Genomic DNA, 20582 nt, shown 5'->3' on the forward strand with positions numbered 1-20582 from the left:
TTGATGTTCAGTCCTAGAAATCCCAGCGGGTTCTCAATGGAAAGGATACCTTAGCCACATGTCACCCTTGCCTTGGAAATTCATAGCACATATTTGCATAAAAACCACTAAGAGGTACTGTTGTAAAGAAATCTATTTAACTTTGTTCAATGCAGTATTTATTTGAGCATAGAAAAATTTTCTTTTTCTTTTTTTCTTATTCTTTCTCTTTTTCAAGCATAAAATTTATTACATTACTTGGAATAATATTCCAGGCAACACTGTGTAGGTCTGTTAGGAAGATTTTTAAGAACTAACTCTTTAAGGCAATTTAATTGTGAATTTGATGACCATGTTTCTTATAGTTTGATCCAGTTCGTTAGTAAAAATGTTAATGGCACAGGGCTGAGAAAGAACTCCTCACACACATATCATTAAGGACTCCTCCTTAACTTACGTAAATAGGAAAGAAGGGGTGTTCTTGGAATCATTGTATCTCAGAGTGTTGTATATTCTTGGGATGTTATCGTGATAATTTAGAATTTAGGGGCTTAACAAGAAAAGTTACCATTTTCTTATTTTATGTTTTAATTTTTTTTATTTTAGAGAGAAAGAGATAGGGCACGAGTGGGGAGGAGGGGCAGAGGGAGAGAGAGAGAGACAGAGACAGAGAATCTTAAGCACGCTCCATGCTCAGTGCAGAGCTCCACACAAGGCTCCGTCCCATGACACTGGGATCATGACCAGACCTAAAATCAAGAATCGGATGCTAAACCAACTGAGCCACCTAGGCTGTCAGCACAGAGCCCGATGAGGGGCTCAAACCCACAAACCATGAGATCAAGACCTGAGCTGAAGTGGGATGGTTAACCAAATAAGCAACCCAGGTGCCGGGGAATCCACTCTTTCTTCTGTGTTGAAAATCAGGATATTATTCCTCAACCTGACCTTCTTCATGATTTATCTATCAGTTATTGTTAGTGGTTCCATAGTCGTACATGAAAATTCTTTCAGCTAGTTATGTTACTTTGGGCTGAACAAGCTTATTAGAGTGTTTATTACATTGTTTCTCACTCTTCTTCATTGGTGTCTTGTCATAAAGAAAACTTGGTGTTTATGGACAAAGTTGTATAAATAGCTGATAACTCATTAGGAAAAACACTAGATTTGAATACTCCAAAACCAGGCTTCAAAGTTAGCAGAACTTGATGGGGATAATGTCCTAATATTGTTGTATTTTCATAATTTTACAAGTTGTGATAGTATATTACTAGATCTTAATATCGATTTGCCAAGATACATGCCCTCAGATTGTTCTGTTTTGGTTTACAGGGATATATTTCAGGGAAACTTTTCTGTGGAGAACCTGTGTGATTAATATGTGAATATTGCTGTATAAATGGCCCTTGGTGGTCCTCCCCACTACATGGGTAAATAAGGGTGTTATTATATTAGGTCCCCTTCTTATCAACTTTGTTCTGTGACCATTGTATTCAGGAAATGGGAACAGATACGCCATGTGGATGACAAGGATTCCATCTTCAAAAAAGTTTGAGAGTCACTGAATATATTCCCCTCTTGGAGAGTCAGAGTATATTAGCATATTAAAGAGTTGGAGAGTTGCTGTAGGATTAACAAGACAAAAAAAAGCCTGTTTTTGTTTAACTAATGCCATGTTTTCCAAATTTATTTGAATACAGTACACTTTGTTTTGTTTTGTTTTCTCAAGTTTACTTGTTGACATTGTACCAAGTCACAACTAATGCAGCAATTTTTCAGTCCACATGTTGGTTTGACCATTGCTGCCTTGGTCTGGACCTCCTCCCACTGCTGCGCCCTCTTAATATTGCAGCCTCCTTTCCTGCAGCCAACATTAGGAACATTAGGTCCTGGAGAGAGCTTAAGTGGGAGCATCCAAATATTTTCTTCATTTGTTCACACATTCATCCAGTAATGTTTGAGGATACACCAAGGACAAAACAGTGACATATCGTCATAGAACTTTGAGGATACCCGGAAGTTTAAATTACGGACTCCCCCTCCAAAGCATATGTCCTAGCTTGAAAAATAAGATATACTGAAAGAACTGTGAGGACCAGGAGGTACTCAAGGCCATCAGAATTTAGACGATGAAGAGAGCAGCACCAGCTACGTGATCATGAAAGCTTTGATGAAAGAATTGGCACTTGAGGTGGTCCCTAAAGGTCAGCTTGTATCTTGATGGGTACAAATATGGGACCCCCTTTCTAGGAAGAAGAAATGGCACAAGGGAAACACCATGATGGAAGTCCGTAAGGCTTACATATGGGACTGGGTGGGTGGTTCAGTTCAACAGACTGGAGGAGAATCATAGGAATTCAGTTTTCATTAATTAGGACAATTGATCAAATTTGAGTAGTAATATTATCTGCCAAGAGAACTAGAAACTTCACTATAAAACTAGGAAGTTGTAACTTATGCAAGCTTTGCATATAATTTTGAGTTGCTGTCTTCTCTCCCTGTTATCATCCCAAGAGCCCAAGCAGTCAGTCTGAGGTGTGACTTTAAAAAGCCTTTAGTGGGGGCACCTGGGTGGCTCAGTCGGTTCAGCCTCCAACTTTGGCTCAGGTCATGATCTTGTGGGCCGTGTGTTCAAGCCCCACGTTGGGCTCTATGCTGACAGCTCAGACCTTGGAGCCCACTTCAGACTCTGTGTCTCCATCTCTCTCTGTCCTTCTCCCACTCACATTCCATCTGTCTCCCTCAAAAATAAATAAAACATTTAAAAAATTAAAAATAAATAAATAAAAAGTCTTTAGTAAACTCAACCAACCCCAGTGGTTCTGAGTTTTTAAATCATGGAGACTGCTTAAATTATTGGCTATATGCAACAGTAAAACACAGACAGATGCAAATTACAATGCTGCCCAGGCTGAAAGAGTGCTGAATATTGATTTATATGCAGTTTTATAAATGTGTGTGCTGTTGTTGTATATTTATTTCAATATTAAGAGTGATTTGTGTCCTTCTGTGCTCCTAGCAATGAAAATCTTAAATTCCCTTTCTTTTGTAAGTACTAAATCCTCTTCATTCAAAATTAACATAATTCCTAATGATACTACTGAGAAAAGTGCAGAGGATTTTAATCTATTCTAGCCTTCCTTAAGTGTCTGTCCTTACCAGATTTGCAAATGATTTTACGCTTTTTTAATCTTCCTAGTGGCGGATGACATTTAGATATAGAAAGGAAGAAAATTTACCAATTGGTTTGAAAAAAATATCTGGGGCATGATGTGTTTAGTGGTGGCAGTAGAGGAATAAAAAGAAAAATTAGAGAAGACTTACTTTATTTTAAAAATTTTTTTTTTTAATTTTTTTTTTCAACGTTTATTTATTTTTGGGACAGAGAGAGACAGAGCATGAACGGGGGAGGGGCAGAGAGAGAGGGAGACACAGAATCGGAAACAGGCTCCAGGCTCCGAGCCATCAGCCCAGAGCCCGACGCGGGGCTCGAACTCACGGACCGCGAGATCGTGACCTGGCTGAAGCCGGACGCTTAACTGACTGCGCCACCCAGGCGCCCCAGAGAAGACTTACTTTAAATTACTAATCTGGGTGATAAAATTAAGGTCATGTTCATGGTATAACTTAAATGTGATAATATCTCATTTTTACTCTTGGTCACATCATACATGTATGTATTAGTAAGTTGTGTTGTAACATGGTCCCTGTAGAGGGGGAGTTGGAGAACCCCGAAACTACAGAGAAATAGATTTTGATGGTCACTGTATTTCTGTGAAATATACTTACGCCACTTTTGTCCTGATCTTACAGGAAGTCAGAACTTCGCATTAACAAAGCATCACTGGCTGATTCTGGAGAATATATGTGCAGAGTGACCAGCAAATTAGGAAATGATAGTGCCTCTGCCAATATCACCATTGTGGATTCAAACGGTAAGAGATACCTACTACATCCTGTTTCTCAGTCTGTAAGAGGAGTAATCGAGATGTGTGGTAAGAGTTGTAATATAAACTTGTATGTTAAATCTTCCTGTGAACAAATAAAAAACATGGAAGGAAAACCATATACTCCAAGTATCTTGTGTGTCTTCCATGAAATTCTTCATTCCCCAATTTCATATAAACCTGAAATACACATAGATTTTATTTTTTGACTTCAATAAGGTCATGCACGGCAGAAACAGAAAGAGGTTATACCTCTTCTTTAAATTTGTCAGGGACGGCTGTCAAGTCTTTGGCTCTATCCATAATAGAATATGTACGTGTATATATATGTGTGTGAGTATTTATATACAGAATACATATGTATATGCAGGCTATGTATATTACATGCATATGTATGTACATATGAATATTCCAAATGAATATATGTACAGTGTGTGTGTGTGTGTGTGTGTGTGTGTGTGTGTGTGTGTGTATGCATAGAAGAATACAATCCTGACTCAGTCCTGGATATTTTAATGTTCTCCTGCGTGTTTTTAATACAGCTGGCTCTAGGTAGTAGGAAGTTAGGCCTATCAATTTTTTTTAGGCCTGTTACTTCTGAAAACAGGAGAGGCTTAGAGGCAAAGCGTTTGCTACCACGTTTAGTCGACTTCTGCTTCGCTGAGAACAGTGCCAGGGAGATTTGTTAAGCAAATGGAGGCCTTGGAGGTAGAAGGTACTGCTTCCCCTCCAGCAGCTTCTCTGAGTGATCTGAAGACGTAAAAGCATCACAGCTGGTGGCCGTCTGCTCATGATACCCCAATACTCCACAATTTGATGGAGTCACCTCTAGAAGCTGATGAGTTAGCAGGGAGCGTCTCAATCTCTTGAAATAATAAAATGTGACTTCAAAAACCCTTTGGTGCTTCTTTTTCTTTTTGCATTATGGCACTTAACTACTGCCCAGACGAGCCCTGTCATCTGTCATAAAGCCAAGCCTAATTACACTGCTCTGCTCTAGGCAGGAGATGAGAGAGAGTGTCCGCTGTGAAGGCCTTGTCTCTTAAAGTGGTAAGGTAAGAATGTGAGGGACGAGTAAAAATAACTCAAGGGTCACCTCCACAGGAGACTGATGTAGTTTGTGTCTGTTGACTTAGTAGGATAGCGAGAGGGAGTAAGATAAAAATATGGGACGGAGTTGGGAAAGTTAATTCCCAGCCTTCTCTGGATTCCCCACTGAACTGCTCTGTCGCAGGGTAATCAGAGTTCATTACTTTAATCTTAAATACCTGCCTCCACAGAGAGTAAAGGACAACAGTGAAAAGTAGTTTCCATTACTATTTTTAGGAGCTGCGTCTATAGTTTAAAATGTAAAAGCCATTTAAAATTTATATGGGTAAATATAGCATCACTTTACTTTTTAATCAGCACAGGTTAAGCAGTAAGCATGCCACTGGCATTATTTTACCCCACATGGAATTTTATAGGATGCTACTTGAAACACAAATTTAAAAACCTATTTCAGTGGCTTATTCTTGTTTTATTTTTTTCTTATTGTGCCACGTTTAGTAGCTTGTTCTCAGCTTGTCATTGGCTTGGTTGAACGTGTCTCCTTGTGGTAAATGCTATTGAATTATGATTTTGACACTTGGATTAGATTTGTAGAGCAATGTAGGCTATAAATTCCCAGGAAAATACAATTAGAATAAGTGTCACGGTCTCACAGAGTGCTTACAGTACGATTCTATTATTCTGTGTTTTCTGATTTACAGGAGTAAGCAGTGAATTATTTACTGCTATATCATTCCTGGCAAAAGTCCATAGGGTTTAGTTTCTTATTAATTTTGGGGTGCCGAATGATAATACAGCTTTTTACATTTCTCTCATAGGAGAGACATCCGACTCATTTTTCCATATTAATTCCTCCAAGAATTGGCTGCCAATTTGAATATTTAGTGTTAACCAATTATAATGTAGAGAAATGAAAGTTGGGATGTTTTTGATAATCAGTTTTTTTTTTACGTGACAAGAGGAAAGAGAAGTTCACAGAATATTGTAAGGAAGTGATTCTTAAACAGCCAACTAAAATTCATTATAGAATGGGGTCTTACTGGCTTACATAGAGTATCTGAAGGAGAATAAAGAATCTCAATTACAATGCAGGGTGGTCTGTTTTGTTTTCTTTCTTTTTTTTTTTTTTCTTAGAAGCCTAGAAATAGTTCATCCTTATCCAACCTTCTCATTACATTTTAAAAGGTATGTAGACTTAGCATGTGTCTGAAAACAGATAACATTCAGGATCACGAGATATTTGGTAGCAAAGAAGGACGCCAAACCAGATTTCTTATATTCCTGGTCTAATATGGCTCACTCTGTACCTGTGTGTTTGTGAATGTTTAAGTAGATTCTTTGGTGTGTGAAGGACAAAAACTGATGGAAGGATGTGACACATAAAGAACAAGGAGTTCTGTGGGGAAGAACTGGAACTTCATTGTTACTGGGGTTCAAGAAGAAAAGTGAACCCAGGGCATATCTAAAAATTTAAGTGACAAGGGTTTCTGGATCTTCTCTCTAGTATTTCTGCCTTTGATGTGCCTCAGATACTTTCTTGATTCTTCTACTTCTTTTATCTTCTCACCTCTCTTGCTTTCAACTATGCCACTTTATATTCTGAACTCTAACCTGATTGTGATCCCACTTGGTCATTTCTTCATGACTCTTTTTAAGGCATTCTTTCCATTTTAATTCCTATTTTATGATTGCTTTCTTAGTTCCGAAGCAGATTCCCCATTGCAAGTGTCTGATTTGCAGAACTTACTGTGCCAGACCATATGGAAAGACCTAGAGAGCTTACCAATTATCTACCTTCTGGTCAAGTGTCTGCTCTGGGCTCACCACTGGAGAGTGAAATGAAACATGGCTTCCTAGAAACGCCCCTCTCCTCAGAGGCTGTGGACCTGTGTTGCTGTTCATCAGAGCCTCTGGGCCAGCAGCCACCATGATAGACGAGGCCAATGTGTTCGGCAATATCAGGAGACTCTCTTTTCCTTCTACCCCTCAGTGGCTTAGTGGCAGCACAACCAAAAAGAAAATAAGTGATCATTCTGATCCTTCAGCCTCTTCTACTGCTCTGCTCTCTGAATTTGCTATATTCAGACCAATTCTGGTTATCAAAGAAGTCTCAGCTCAGGTTGGGAGCTCCCTGGGACTCAGATACGTAACCTTTATGTTGTCACATCCCTGTGTCCTTTGAAATCTGGGCAAACATTGCACATAAACACTCTTTCAGAGAGAAAAAGAGCACTCTACTATGGTTATAAACTGCCACCTGGCTAAACCATCTCTTCCTAAATGTATTTATGTTGACTTGGGCTGAGAGAGTGGAATTCTCAAGAATTTCATTTTCCTTTGGGGCCCTAGAAAAAAAGTTTAAAAAATAAGAGCATGTTGTCAAAATATCATATTATATTGAACTCCCCTTGAGATTTTAATTTATGTTTTCTATAAAATACTAGTAATTTTGTTGATTTTGTGTTGTCTCACTCATCTCTCCCGTATTTAAGTACTTCAGTACATAACTATGGTCTGATAATTTCTACACAGGTTGTCTTGCTGAAAGATCCTGGTTTGCTGCTGTGAACTAATTATCCTAATCTCATCCTATGCAACAGATTCCTTGTGATTTACTGAAATTCCCACATGGGTACCTTCTTGACACTGAGATGTTCAGAATGTATTTTGGCATGAGATTCTAGAGGAGATGGCAGAGGTTTGGGGGAGATCTGCCTGAGACATTGTTTTCTTTTCTCCCCAGAAAAAAAAAAGTGAAAAATGTAGCAGGATGACCTTGATATCTGATACTACTTTTAATTCCATTAACACAGCTATATAACTATCAGGAAAAAAAATTGGCTTAGACCATAAAAGTCTTCCATCCAATATTATGAACTTTCTGCAGTGAAAGTCATTGTTTAGATTTGCTTAGATTAGCAACTATGAAATGACAACAAAAACCCAAGAAATTCTCCTTGAATTGTTATAAGCTTGAGTGAAACAATGACCATATTTTCACTATTTTCAAGCATTTAGAAAAGAATATATATGTAGCCAATCATTTTGTTAAGCTATGTTTTAGAAATTTATGTTGTTTGCCTTTTCCATTGTCTTTTCAGTCCTATCTTATTTGGAAAAAAGAATTTGCCATACTGTAGACAGACACACACCTGTGCAATCTGCTCATTAATTTTTGGATTTTGTGAGTGTAATAAGTCCATTGAGCTTTCTTGTAAAAAAGAATGTCACAGGGCGCCTGGGTGGCTCAGTCATTTGAGAGTCTGACTCTTGATTTCAGCTCCGGTTGTGGTCTCACAGTTGTGGAATCCAGCCCCACATCTGGCTCCATGCTGAGCGTGGAGCTTGCTTAAGATTCTCTCTCTCTGTCTCTCTCTCACTGCCCCTCTCGCTTGCTCATTTGCGTGTGCTCTCTCTTTCTCTCAAAAAAAAAAAAAAAAAAAAGGATGCCATAGGCAGCCGTCATTACATGATGCGTTAGGGTAGATTCCTTTCATTAATTCAAATATGGCAGCTTACAAGGCCACATATACTATTCCTATACAGATTATACACTGCATGTTCATTTTTATTTGTATTTCATTTTGCTTGGTCTTTATGTAGGAAACCTTAATTTCACAATTAATTCTTAGCTGAGGAGCTCCATGAAAACTCCTGGGCATCAGATTAGGGAAGAGAGTAATAGACCTAACTGGTTTTCAAATTAATTAAGTACTGCAGTCTTTTTTTTTTTTTTCAACATTTATTTATTTTTGGGACAGAGAGAGACAGAGCATGAACGGGGGAGGGGCAGAGAGAGAGGGAGACACAGAATCGGAAACAGGCTCCAGGCTCTGAGCCATCAGCCCAGAGCCCCACGTGGGGCTCGAACTCACGGACCGCGAGATCGTGACCTGGCTGAAGCCGGACGCTTAACCGACTGCGCCACCCAGGTGCCCCAGTACCGCAGTCTTTAAAAGGTTAATACAAGAGAATATACATACTAATCAATCATATCCTCTACTAGATTTTCTTTTTTTAATCAGGAGAAAAATTATTTGAGTGAGATTCAAGATCCCATAGCAACATTGGGCTCATAGCAATAAATTTGCTGTTTCCTCTGAGATGAACGAAAAATATTATGTCCACAAAATTTGACTAGTACATCAATGGATCCTTTAAAAAATTGGCTCGTGTGGGTAATAGGCTTAGCTTCCCCCTCTCTCAAATTGATGGTGGTGTTGAAAATGTTGTGATATTGGTAAACGAGGTGTAGTTACACTGACAATAATATAAAATGTTTTGTAATTTGTAAAGCAGTCCCCATGTATGTTGTATTATATTGTATTCCCATGAAGGCTAATAAGGAAGAACATCATGGGTGGAATGGAGATATCTTTCCAATGCATAGTATCCATTGTGTCTCTCGAGCATTTATCCCTCTTAAGAGGAAGCTCTCATTACGAGCAGGAATGCAGACACTTGAGGATGTTCCTGAAGTCATCTTCACTAGTGCCAATAAGTGGGCCCATTGTCAATCTGTAAAAAGATGACTTCATCATATTTTTTGTGCACACAATAAGAACCTGTAGTTTTAGAATAACAAAGAGTCACAGCAATGGATATTTAAATACATACAGGCACATCATACATATGTTTGTATATATGTACATGTGTATTTTGCTAAATAGTTATATGCAGTATATTGTGCTCATGGTGAAATCTCAAACAAGTCATGAATACGTAATAATTAGAAAAACTACTTTCCAGAAGGTGTCATTTTTCAAATGCTGCAACGTTTTCTTGAGACCAGATCTGATTTATTCAAAAAGCATTCAAACATTACAAATACACTAATGTTCCTTATGTTTACTTGCCTACACAACCTAAGTTGCTCAGCTGTGTTCAGTTCCTGATAATTCTAAATCCTCATTAATTTGCACTAATGAAGGGGATGTCCTTTATAAATTAACAAACTTAATATACCAAATTACTGTAGAAAAAATATTTTGCTTAAGTAAATATCAGGAAGATTGCAGGTCTTAAAGTTTTTAAAATTTGTAACTGTAACAATTATTTTCAATCACTTATAACAAAAGATTGTTTTGTAAATCTATTAATTCTACCCGAAACATGCATAAAAATGCTTGCTGAGTGGTTTTAATTAAAAAGATTAATTTTTCTTATTAGCAAGACTCTTTTAGTGTGGAAGTATACAACTTCCTAACTTGCGTTTCCCCCAAGATAATTCAGAAGGTTTTTATTTGGAACCATAATCATTAAAGATATTTTTAAGGTCTCCAGGGTAAATATCTAATTTTAGGAAGGGAGATTATTATTGTTATTATTATTTTTAGAAAGTGAGGTTATTTTAAGTTGTCTCTGTGTAGATAGATTATTGTGGTAACCTCCTGTTCAGGTATTTTTATGTAACATTCAATTAAAAAAGGAAATGTTATGGTTAACCTTTCCTCTAATCTCAGATCTTTCATGCTGGAGCTAGAAAAGTACTTCTTTTTTTTCTTGGAAGGTCATAGTGGACAACTACTTGGTTTGTCAAAAATAAATTTGAAGAGTCTTGATATTCATGCTGGGTTTGGGATTTCTGCCCAATTCTTGTGACCCTGAGCTTACTACTTTAATCTGGTTGTTGTGTCATTGATGGGTCCCAAAGGACAGAATAAGGAAACATCTCTCCTAACATGGGCACTTGCTTGGAAACATGGATCTTATTCTATGTATTTGTAGAGAAAGATAAATGTTATGAATCTTTGATTAAAATGTTCCTCTCAGATTCAATTTTCCCCAAAGAAGAACAATTTCATTTTCTGCAGCCTACATCAAGAAGGTTAGTTGTGGCCATATTATATACAGATATGGCCATATTACCAACACAGAATATCCTCTTTAATTCCTGCTGCTTGAAAAAGTCCAAAGGATATCATACACCCTCACATTCTGATTCCTTTCTCTTGATCCCATTTTTCGTGGGCAGAAGAGGCAACGTAGGCTACTTTGGCAGCTTGATAATAATCTCACACCTTGAATGGTCTGTCCTAATGTTTGATTAGAGAGGACCATCCAAACTTATTTTCATGAGAAAGACACTTTTGGTCTCATCAGAGCCACATTTCTGATCTTTGTATGTTCATATTTCACCCAGTGCTTATTCTTAAACATCCCTGCTGAATCTCACATGAAATTTCTTTCCCTTCTCATTCCACAAAAACGTTTTATCCCTATAGAAGCCTCTGAAGTTGAAGAAATATTGCCACTTAAAATTAATTCCTCTTGCCTCCTGGACTAGTCCCACCATGGAAATTCTAAATGGCCATATTTATATTTAAAGATGATCGCATTGATCAGGAACATTTCTAACTCCATGATTTCTAACTACATGATTTCTAACTACATGATTCGAATGTAAAATGATAACATATATGACTTTAGGATTTTAGTAGCTACTAGTAACTTTTGTAATGTATATATATCGCAACAGATTCAACTTGCCTGTTTGTCCTGGTTAGTAAATAGTAAATAGTGAAAGGTCATTAAGTCATTTAACAAGAATTATACAAACAGTGAAGGTTGAACGGTACTCATTATTGCATCACTACATCTCTCCATGCCTTACTGAATATACTAGATCTTGACAACTAAAACCCTTTTCAGAAGGACAGAAAGAGGACAGAATTGGTTAGACAATGTAATCGTCCTTTGTTCCATTATAAAGGCAGTCAACTGAAAGCATGTCAAAGTTTGAACACTCTCATGATTCCCATGATAATGGTGTGTCCAGAAGGATACAGTTTCTTCTTCATTCCCTTGGGCTGAGAGCTGCCTACTTCCTCTGTGCCCTGCCCAGAGTAGCTCAAAGTCTGTCCGATAAGGCGCCCTCTTGATTACCATTGGGCGTCCCTCTCGATTACCACTGGCAATCTTCTGTAGAGTTTGATGCCGGAACTTGATGACTTTCACCAACCCCAACTAGAAATATCGCTTGCTTTTGTTTTTGAACAAAAATGTAATTCTCCAAAGATTCATAACTTAAAAATTCTGACCACAGCTTTGATTCTACATCTTGTTTGTTTGTTTGTTTTTTACTTCTGCTATCTGTCTTCCTTTCTGAGAAGGAGGCTCCTTGCCTTATAGTCTCTATCACAGACCGGTGGGGGCAGAGAATTCTTACTTACTCTAGCACGGCTCATCTCGTGCTCTTTGCCCAAGAAAGAAGAACTACTTCTCTGAACAGTCTTTTTTTTTTTTTTTTTTCTTTTTTTTGCGTTTCTCACTTTCAGGGCGGATAGAGCCTGGGTTTTCATCACCCTCTTGCAATACTTTCTTCCTTTACACTCTTTTGGTTTGAAGGCAGGCTGTGGAAGTGGCTCCCGGCCTCCTGATTATACATCATAATATCCTATCACCTTTTCTTTTTGCAGAGATCATCACTGGCATGCCAGCCTCAACTGAAAGAGCATATGTGTCTTCAGGTAAGGAAAATAAGCTCCCCAAATTTTACTAACCAGAACGACAGACATAACTGCTGGCTGTGTCTTCTACTAATCAGAACCCTGTCTGCATCCAAATTGCAACTGTTCTTGCTTTCTGCTCCAGTATTTTCTCCAGTTCGTTTTGCCTCTTTGGATTTTACTAAAGGAGTACAGTTTTTGCTGTACTCCTGAAGTTGGGCCTGAAAGGCATGCATGGGAAAAAGAAATGTTTAGATACAACTTAGTGATGTTAGAGCACTAAAGAAGGCATCTGGGTTATACATTCAGTTTATATAATCTTTATAGGTGCTTCTCTTAGCTGCCTCTGTTCTCTTTCATCCATCACAGTTCAATCCTGAAGAATGTGTCCGTGTCTAATCTCTGACCTCTGGGCTCCTAATGATCAGTTGTGGGTCACTGAACTTACAGAAAACACTGTTATAAGCCTGAGTTTTTCAGATGTTTTGCTTTTTTTTTTTTTTTTTTGGTTTGTTTTTGTTTGTTTCTTACTTGCCTGTAATATTTGCTGGTAGCAGTTAGAGTCTGAGCAGACATTAGTTACTTATAACCCAATTCTACTACTGTACTAATGCATGTATACTCATAATTCATTGATTTTTCCACTAGCTGTGAATTTAATCTGCTGTGAATTTAATTTTTTTTTTCATTTTTATTTTCCTTATCCCGCATTATTCTATAGTTAACAGGACCTTGGAGCATTTAAAAATTCACACTTAAGTAGAAGCAAGTTTTTAGAGACCTAGATTCAAAACTCACTTCAGAGGTATAATGATAACATGTTTTGGCATGATACCTCACAGGTTACAAAGATTTTTGCATCTCATTTGGTAATCACAACAGATGTGTGAAACAAGACATTATTTTTCTTCTTTGTACAGTTGAGAAAATTGAAGCATTCGAAATGTTAAGTCCTATATCTCTGTAAGTAGGAGAGCAGACCCTTTCAGCTCAGTATTCGTTCTCATTACCCCATGTTTAATGTTTTGGCATCATTGATTCCCTGCATTATGGCCTGTACCGTGTTGAAACTCTAGGAGGCCATATCATCGAACACAGCCTTTTTTTTTTTTTTTTTTTTTCTAACTTACCTTCACCAGTTCCTCCTCTCCCCTTCAAGCCATTGTTCAGGATCATTAGAGCTAAATTTCTCTCTCTCCTAGACTGCTTTGGCCATGTTTAGGGCATATTTATGTGTTGTTCATAAAGATGTACGTATGTGTGTTGTAGGGTGGGATGATCCTGGAGTCTAAGAAGGTTGTACTTTTCTGAGTAATAGAAAGAAAGAGAGAGAAAGTGAGAGGGAGGAAGGCATGGAGAGAGAGAGGAGGAAACAGAGAGGTAAAAAGAGCAACAAAAAGAGAAAAGTTGTTAAGTTATCTGAATTTTCTTCTCCATCCATTCAGGCATTTCTTTGCTGGAAGGGACTTTGCTATCTGACTCCGGTAGATGCCGTTAGGAAGCTGGGCTTTTCAGTTTATGTGGTGCTTGTCTTGGGAATTTGCAGTGACTGTAACTCTTATTTTCTGATATATGACTTAAATCTTTATGACTTTCTGGCTGCTGAATTTCAATCCCTCTTTGATACTAAGTTGTTCTTCTTTCTGACTAATAAAAACCCTTAGGTCCCATGCTTTTTTCCTGCATGAGTTGTGTTTTATGCTCTATCTGTATTTAAATACCAGTTTTCCTTCCCTTATGCTTGGTACCTAAGAGACTCTTGCTACCATACATCTCCAATGATTGTATATTATGAATTTCTTCAGCATGTGTTGTTTAATCCTAACGTAATTGCTCTAGTGGATCTTGCATGGACTTTATTTAGCACCGTATTTGGTCAGGATGTTTATGCAGACCATGTTGCCTGAGAATACTTTCCCTTTTTTCCCCTCTGTGCATGAAACTTGACTTTCATTCTTTCTGAATATGGGAATTGTTCTCTTTGATTTCATATTTCTTAAAATCAGAGCCACACTTGAGACAAGGAATTATCCATCTCACTTGTACTAGGGATCTGTTCAGAGTGATGTTTCTAGGAAGTTCATACACCAGTTGGTATGTGGGGTATCCTCACAGGGGGATTGACTCCCATTTTTCATCCCTTTCAAAAGAGTCTTTGGACTCTGTGGTCCTCGTTGGTCTTTGAATGTTGTATGTATCTTCCTCTGGCTTTGAAACGCTTCAGCTTCTCTGTTGCACTGTTTTCTAGTCCTCTTTTTCGAGACGATCTTTAAGCCTGGCAAAGTTCTGATTTAAGAGTGCAGGCGGCATGACTCAATAAAGCCTCATTTCACTTCTTTGTTTTATAGAGTCTCCCATTAGAATATCAGTATCAACAGAAGGAGCAAATACTTCTTCATGTAAGTATACTTAAATATTCCATTCATTAGTTTTTAACCCAAGACAGTACCTGCTTCTGAAGATCGTGTTCCTGTGTGTCCTCTGCCCTTACTGAGGAACAGTCCGTCAAGTTCGGGAGCAGGATGGTATTTGCTGTTTGGAAGGGAATGGCCCCTTGCTATGCTTAGGGTGGACTAGATATCCCCTCCCCCTAAGGCACATGTGGATATGAGAAGACACAACATATGTGGTAGTTTTATAATGCAGTCTCTTTGAATGTTGAAAAATGACTACAGAGCCTCTGAGGCCTGGTTCTAGGTGAGCAACAGAGAACATCGTTGGTGGTTTTTAATGTGTCTTGATGCCTTGAGCAATTGCCTGAGGTCTGATACCCAGCTGTTTGGGACCTATTCTAAAGCTCCCCAGTTCTCATATAAAGTCTGCTGTGACAGAGTAAGGAAACTATATATAGATGCCCTTAATTCAAATTTGATAGTAAGTGACTAATTATGAGAATGCTTGGAAGCAAGTCCCCAGGCAAGATCTCAGATTGGTTTTCATCTGTTTAATGTGAAATGTGCTTTGTGCTTATGGAGTTCTACAACGGTTAGATTGATTGGTGCTTTGTGCCATGTCAGGGGAACTTAAGAAATTAGCAAGGACTAGTAAAAATAGTTTTGATACTTACGAATTGTGAATGGCATAGAATTAAGTTTTGATATCCAACGGGGGAATTTATCAGACCTTGAAAATAAAGCCTATAATTACACTTTCTCTCCCATATTTTAGCTCTTTATTTAAAGCTATTTCTCAGGTTGATAAGCTCTTCAATAAATAGACGTCCCCAATCATTCCATTCCAGCCCAGGGGGTGTGTTTAAGGAGCAATTTCCTTTGGCTGTCAGCATGGTAGGGACCACTTGCAAGAAGGTCTGTACATTTGGCAACTTTAGTTGTTTTCTCAGGCTGTTGAAATAAATCCAGTTTGAACCTAAAGCCTTTCCCTTTGGGCTGATGGTACCAGAACTGTAATGATATGATGTAAACGTATCTTTTATTGCAAGAAGTATGATGTTTTGACTATATTTTAGCTAGATAAAGCATCATTTAACTAGATTGATAGCAGCAATCTAGGGAGATCAAACAGGAAATAAAATGTTAGAGAGGACTTAAATTGGCTTCTTCTGTATTCTAACGATACTCATTACATAGTCTGAAATGATAATCCCTTCTGGGGAATTTGGGATATTTGTTATTTAATTCTACTTATAAAAAGATTAGTATAATTATATAGATTTTAGCTGACTAGCATTAAGGCATCATGTGCAGCTTTGTTTTAGATTTTTGAGTGCTTATTATACAAGGGCAAATACTGGATTTTTCCTTTTGGCATTTTGTCTGGGAACAGTTTCTCCCTTGCATGATTCATTGAATAAAGTTATTGAAACTCTTGTAATTGGAACCCTCATGCTATCATTAACAGGGCGATGGATGCTATCCTTAAGCATATCCGAGCAGTCTTGGAATAGAAGAAATACTTCTTTGGATTTTCCAGAGCTTTAGGGAACTGAAATGAATCTCTCAGTTCATATTGTATTCATTGCAATACTGTTGAGAGAGAAATAATTTTGAAATCTGACTCTGATCTCCAACTCTCAGCAGAGTTAGTTCCTGTTGTTTGGTAAAGGATTTTGACGAAGAAAGAAGGCTTTGTGTTTTGATATCATGTTAAAATATATCAGTGTGCCATTTTCATGCATCCCTCCTTCCCCGTTCATGCTAGACTCTCAGTAAATGCTGTGGGATTGATTAATGCCCACATTTTTGTTAATCCCATGAGAATATGCTCCATAACTTGAAAATACAACCAATAGTGGCAGGATCCTAAGTCTATTCTTGGTTAGAACGATGAGAGCAGTGTGAGGCATCATCAACTCACCTATGGGCAGCACCCATAGAACCCTGCATTGCAGAAGGCTGTGACGTCAGCATAGCTCCATCTAGTAAAGGCTGAAGGGGAAACTTGAGGAAGCAGTAACGGCAATAAGCGGGACTTAAACATTCAAACGATATCTGTGAGTCGAAGTCCTTGGGAAAGTTCACATGGGTCAGGAATAATCAGTCCTGAAGAATAGGTTTCTTTTCACTTCGTTTCACCCAGAAAGGAGACACCAGTAAATCCCCGGACGTGAAAACTGAACTACGCAATTGGGATGTAATCATGTCTTTGTGGGGCTACGTTCTTTGAACTATTGGCACTTGTGTTTTCTATGTACACTTTAAAAAGCCTTTCTGAAGAGGATGGATTCAGCAAACCTATTATGTGTTACGATGACCTGGTGTGCTTTTGGGGTCAGGCAGCCCTGTTTCTTGTTCATTCTTCAGGTACAAATGTGCACACCTCTGTGGGGAAACATCCCCTTACTGCCAGTCCTGTCGATGAGAGCGTGTCACTGCTGAGTAAATCTTGTGAGGGTTCAGCAGTGTCAGTTTACATCCTTGGCCCTGCTCAGCACTCTCCGTCCTATCTGCTGACTTCTTGCTTTTCTCCAAAGCCTTCCCTGACCATGCCTGCCCTCAAAGTTCTGCTTTTGACGTCTCAAACTCCTATTGGAATAGAAAAAACAAGAAGAAGAAAATAAGAATTGCCCACTTACCTATCTGAAATACTATTGCTAATATTTTAATATATATATTCCTCTAATGAGTGTTTTTCATTCTTTCTATTTATCCACCCTTCCTCTATCTACTTAATGCATAATAAGCGTTTTTTCTCATGCTAGTTATTAAATACTGATCAGAAATATTTTCACATATTTTTTTAAATCTTAAATTTTTAAATATTTTTTGGGCATCGTAACAATAAAGCAGTTGTTCTTGACTGGAGGTTTAAAAGAATTTATTTTTCATTTACAAACACCTTATCATTTATTCCCCCTGTGTATTTATTATTCCTAGCAATTCATAATTACTGGTGAAATATCAAAGTTACAAAGCCTACCCTTTGTAAGGAAAATTTTAACTATTTCTTTTTTGAAATTGGGATTGAAATTTGCATTGTGTATTCACTATTTTTAGAGTTACTAATTTATAAAGTTTTCAAGAAGTGTCTTATAATGATCTCCTGGTAAAGATTAACATTATTTTCCTTTACTGTATTTACTTTTTTTCGGTAAATGAGGCATCTGTGACTTGAAACATATTATTTGCTAAACAAATAAGCGTCCTATTACATACACTTATGTGAAATTGTGTAAGGAGAAGAATGTGAACAAAATAGTTAGTAGGATGCTCTTGTTCCTCCTTTACGTAGGATCAGCACGAAAGTAAAAGGACTGCTTAGAACAAACCTGAATTATTTTTCTCTGAAGTGCCAGCTGCCCGTGACCCTATGTTGCCTACAATTTTATTGAATGCTGTAAAAAAAAAGTGCAATTGTTATACCAATCACTTTACTGAATTAAGAACCATCCATTCCAATTTAATATATAAATGAGGGAAACAAAAATGAGAAGTCTGATGAATAGTAATTAGAAAAAAAATAAAGATAAGTTTCTGGAAAACAGTCTTAAATAGTAGTAAGTGTTTCAAGTAATAATAATAGCATAAATCTATTGAAGACTTTCTGTATACCAGGCACTGTCCTGGGTGATTTGTATGGATGGTAACTCATGATTCTCACAAAACCTTAATCCAGTTTTCAGATGATGATACTGATCTATCTTGTCTGAAGTCATACAAGCAGAATTCAAACCCAGGCAATACACTAGTCTGCTATGATACATGAGATTTTGTTGCCTCAAAGAAAAAGCCTTTAATATTAAAAGGAATGCGATTCTATGAATGGACGGCAAAGTTATCTTTGACACGAAGTGGATTGGGAGTATGGGTGGTAGCCTAATAAGGTAAATGTATGGCCTGGGACCAGCTGAGCCCCTACGATCTGTATGTCACCCATCAAAGCATGGCAGGCAGTGAGGCGAAATGGAAAGAACACACATCTTGGGTGGACACGTGCTTGTAAGTCTAAATATGAGTGCTGCAATTACTGGGTAATCTTAGGCGAGTTGTTAACCTCCCCGAGACTCAGTTTCAAGGTCTGTATAATCTTGTTTGTCTCAAATCTATATTGGAAGCCTGATGTGGGAAAATTAAGGTGAATCATTTAGCACATCTTTGCTTTTAGGTGGTCTCCCCTCTCTGTGGGAGAGAGCTATACCTGGAAAAGCGATGTGGCTCTAAAAAGAGAATGGTAATTAGAGGCAGCCTTACATCTTATTTGAACAATGTAGGATAATATCTTTATTTTTGGAGGAGGAAAGGAGTTAATTATTTGCATTCTAAATGATGATGCTGGAAGTTCTATGCTCGGAAATCACTGTGTCTTTTCAAAATATGATATATTCTCAGCTAAGCCTGCATTTCAAAGGAACTTATCCAGGAAGTCCTCTTTGAAATCTCTGAATGAAATGAAGAATTCAGTCCTTAATTTGGCACCTAAAAGAGCTCACTGAAGGGGAAAATCTCTTTTGTCCGCAGGACATTTTTGTTATAATGAGATACAGCATTTTCACTTGGGGGCAGTGATATGTATTGATCAGATTGGGCCAAGTCCATGGTCCATTGGTGAGATTTACATTCCATCCTCAGCTGGAGCTGACTTACCTGCTTTAATGGTGGAGGAAACTGCCTGAACCTTTGCTAAATGATTCTCAGCTGGAAAAATGGCATTTCAATTTCAGCTCTTTATTGGTGGCAAATATGAAATCTGTCCTGTCACCGTTGGAGAGCTACTTCCAAGTGAATGCAAATTGTGTTTCCAGGTTTCTAGAAACATGACATTTTCAAGGGTGTGGTGGCTCTGTTGTGGAGAATGACAAACAAATTCCCATGCACCATATAGCAATAAGAGAATAATTTAAAAAGGAAATTGCCCCACTGGTATTACTTCCATCTTTCTAATTGCCTAGGCAGATTTTTGGGGCAGTGCAGTGTCTTGGCCAAGAGCACCGGCATGTATATATCACAGCCATTCCTATGCTCGGGCAAGTTACTGCCTTCGTGTTCAGTTCATTCATTTTGTAAGTGAATGTGTCTTACTGTTTTTCTTAACGTACCGCCTACAACTGGCCTATCATTCTTCAGTCCTGCCTTTGACCTTTCTAAAGTCATTCATTGTCTCTCACTACATTCCACTACTGGGTGAGATCATCTCAAAACTTTTGATCAAGCTTACAACGAAAATTATAATTAACCTTGTGTATTCAGTTGAAATTAAACTTTTACAGAATTTTCTTTGGAACTATGGAATAAACCATATATGTGTATGTGCTGTGTATATATAAGTAACTGATATTTGCATCATGCTGTATATTTTATAAGGCATATTTTTATATGTTGAGTCATTTATTCACACAAGAACTCTGTGACCTAGATTTCGTCCCATTTGTCAGTTGAGGGGTTGAGGCTCAGATGTTCTGTCTGACATGTCCAAATTCAAAAACTAAGTAGGTGGTATAGCAGAAATTTAAAACTGAATCTTCTGATTGCAAATCCTATGGTCTTTTTTTTTTAAGTTTATTTATTTAAGAGAGAGCATGCACAGCGGGGGGGGGGGGGGGGGGGTTAGGGGCAGAGAGAGAGAATCCCAAGCAGGCTCTGTACTGTCAGTTCAGAGCCCAATGCAAGGCTCGAACTCACGAACCGCGAGATCATGACCTGAGCCTGAGTTCAAGAGTAGGATGCTTAACCAGTTGGTTAAGTTACCCAGGCACCCCAAC

The 20582-nt window shown here is 38.0% G+C and overlaps 1 protein-coding gene across 11 annotated transcripts in view; it reads left to right on the forward strand.

The window, feature by feature from the left end:
* The window catches only part of NRG1 (neuregulin 1), a 1118472-nt gene that overhangs the window by 947369 nt on the left and 150521 nt on the right, over positions 1–20582 (forward strand). For 9 of the 11 annotated variants that reach the window (XM_040490200.1, XM_040490199.1, XM_040490193.1 and 6 more), the window contains exons 3-5: positions 3793–3914; positions 12395–12445; positions 14773–14823. In XM_040490200.1, coding sequence (XP_040346134.1) covers positions 3793–3914; positions 12395–12445; positions 14773–14823 — 224 coding nt within the window. The remainder of the gene's footprint in view (positions 1–3792; positions 3915–12394; positions 12446–14772; positions 14824–20582) is intronic. The other 2 variants (XM_040490196.1, XM_040490204.1) reach the window with 1 other exon arrangement.

Source organism: Herpailurus yagouaroundi, unplaced genomic scaffold (genome assembly GCF_014898765.1).
Source record: "Herpailurus yagouaroundi ecotype Mexico unplaced genomic scaffold, PumYag 181, whole genome shotgun sequence".
In the NCBI taxonomy this organism is placed as follows: domain Eukaryota; kingdom Metazoa; phylum Chordata; class Mammalia; order Carnivora; family Felidae; genus Herpailurus; species Herpailurus yagouaroundi.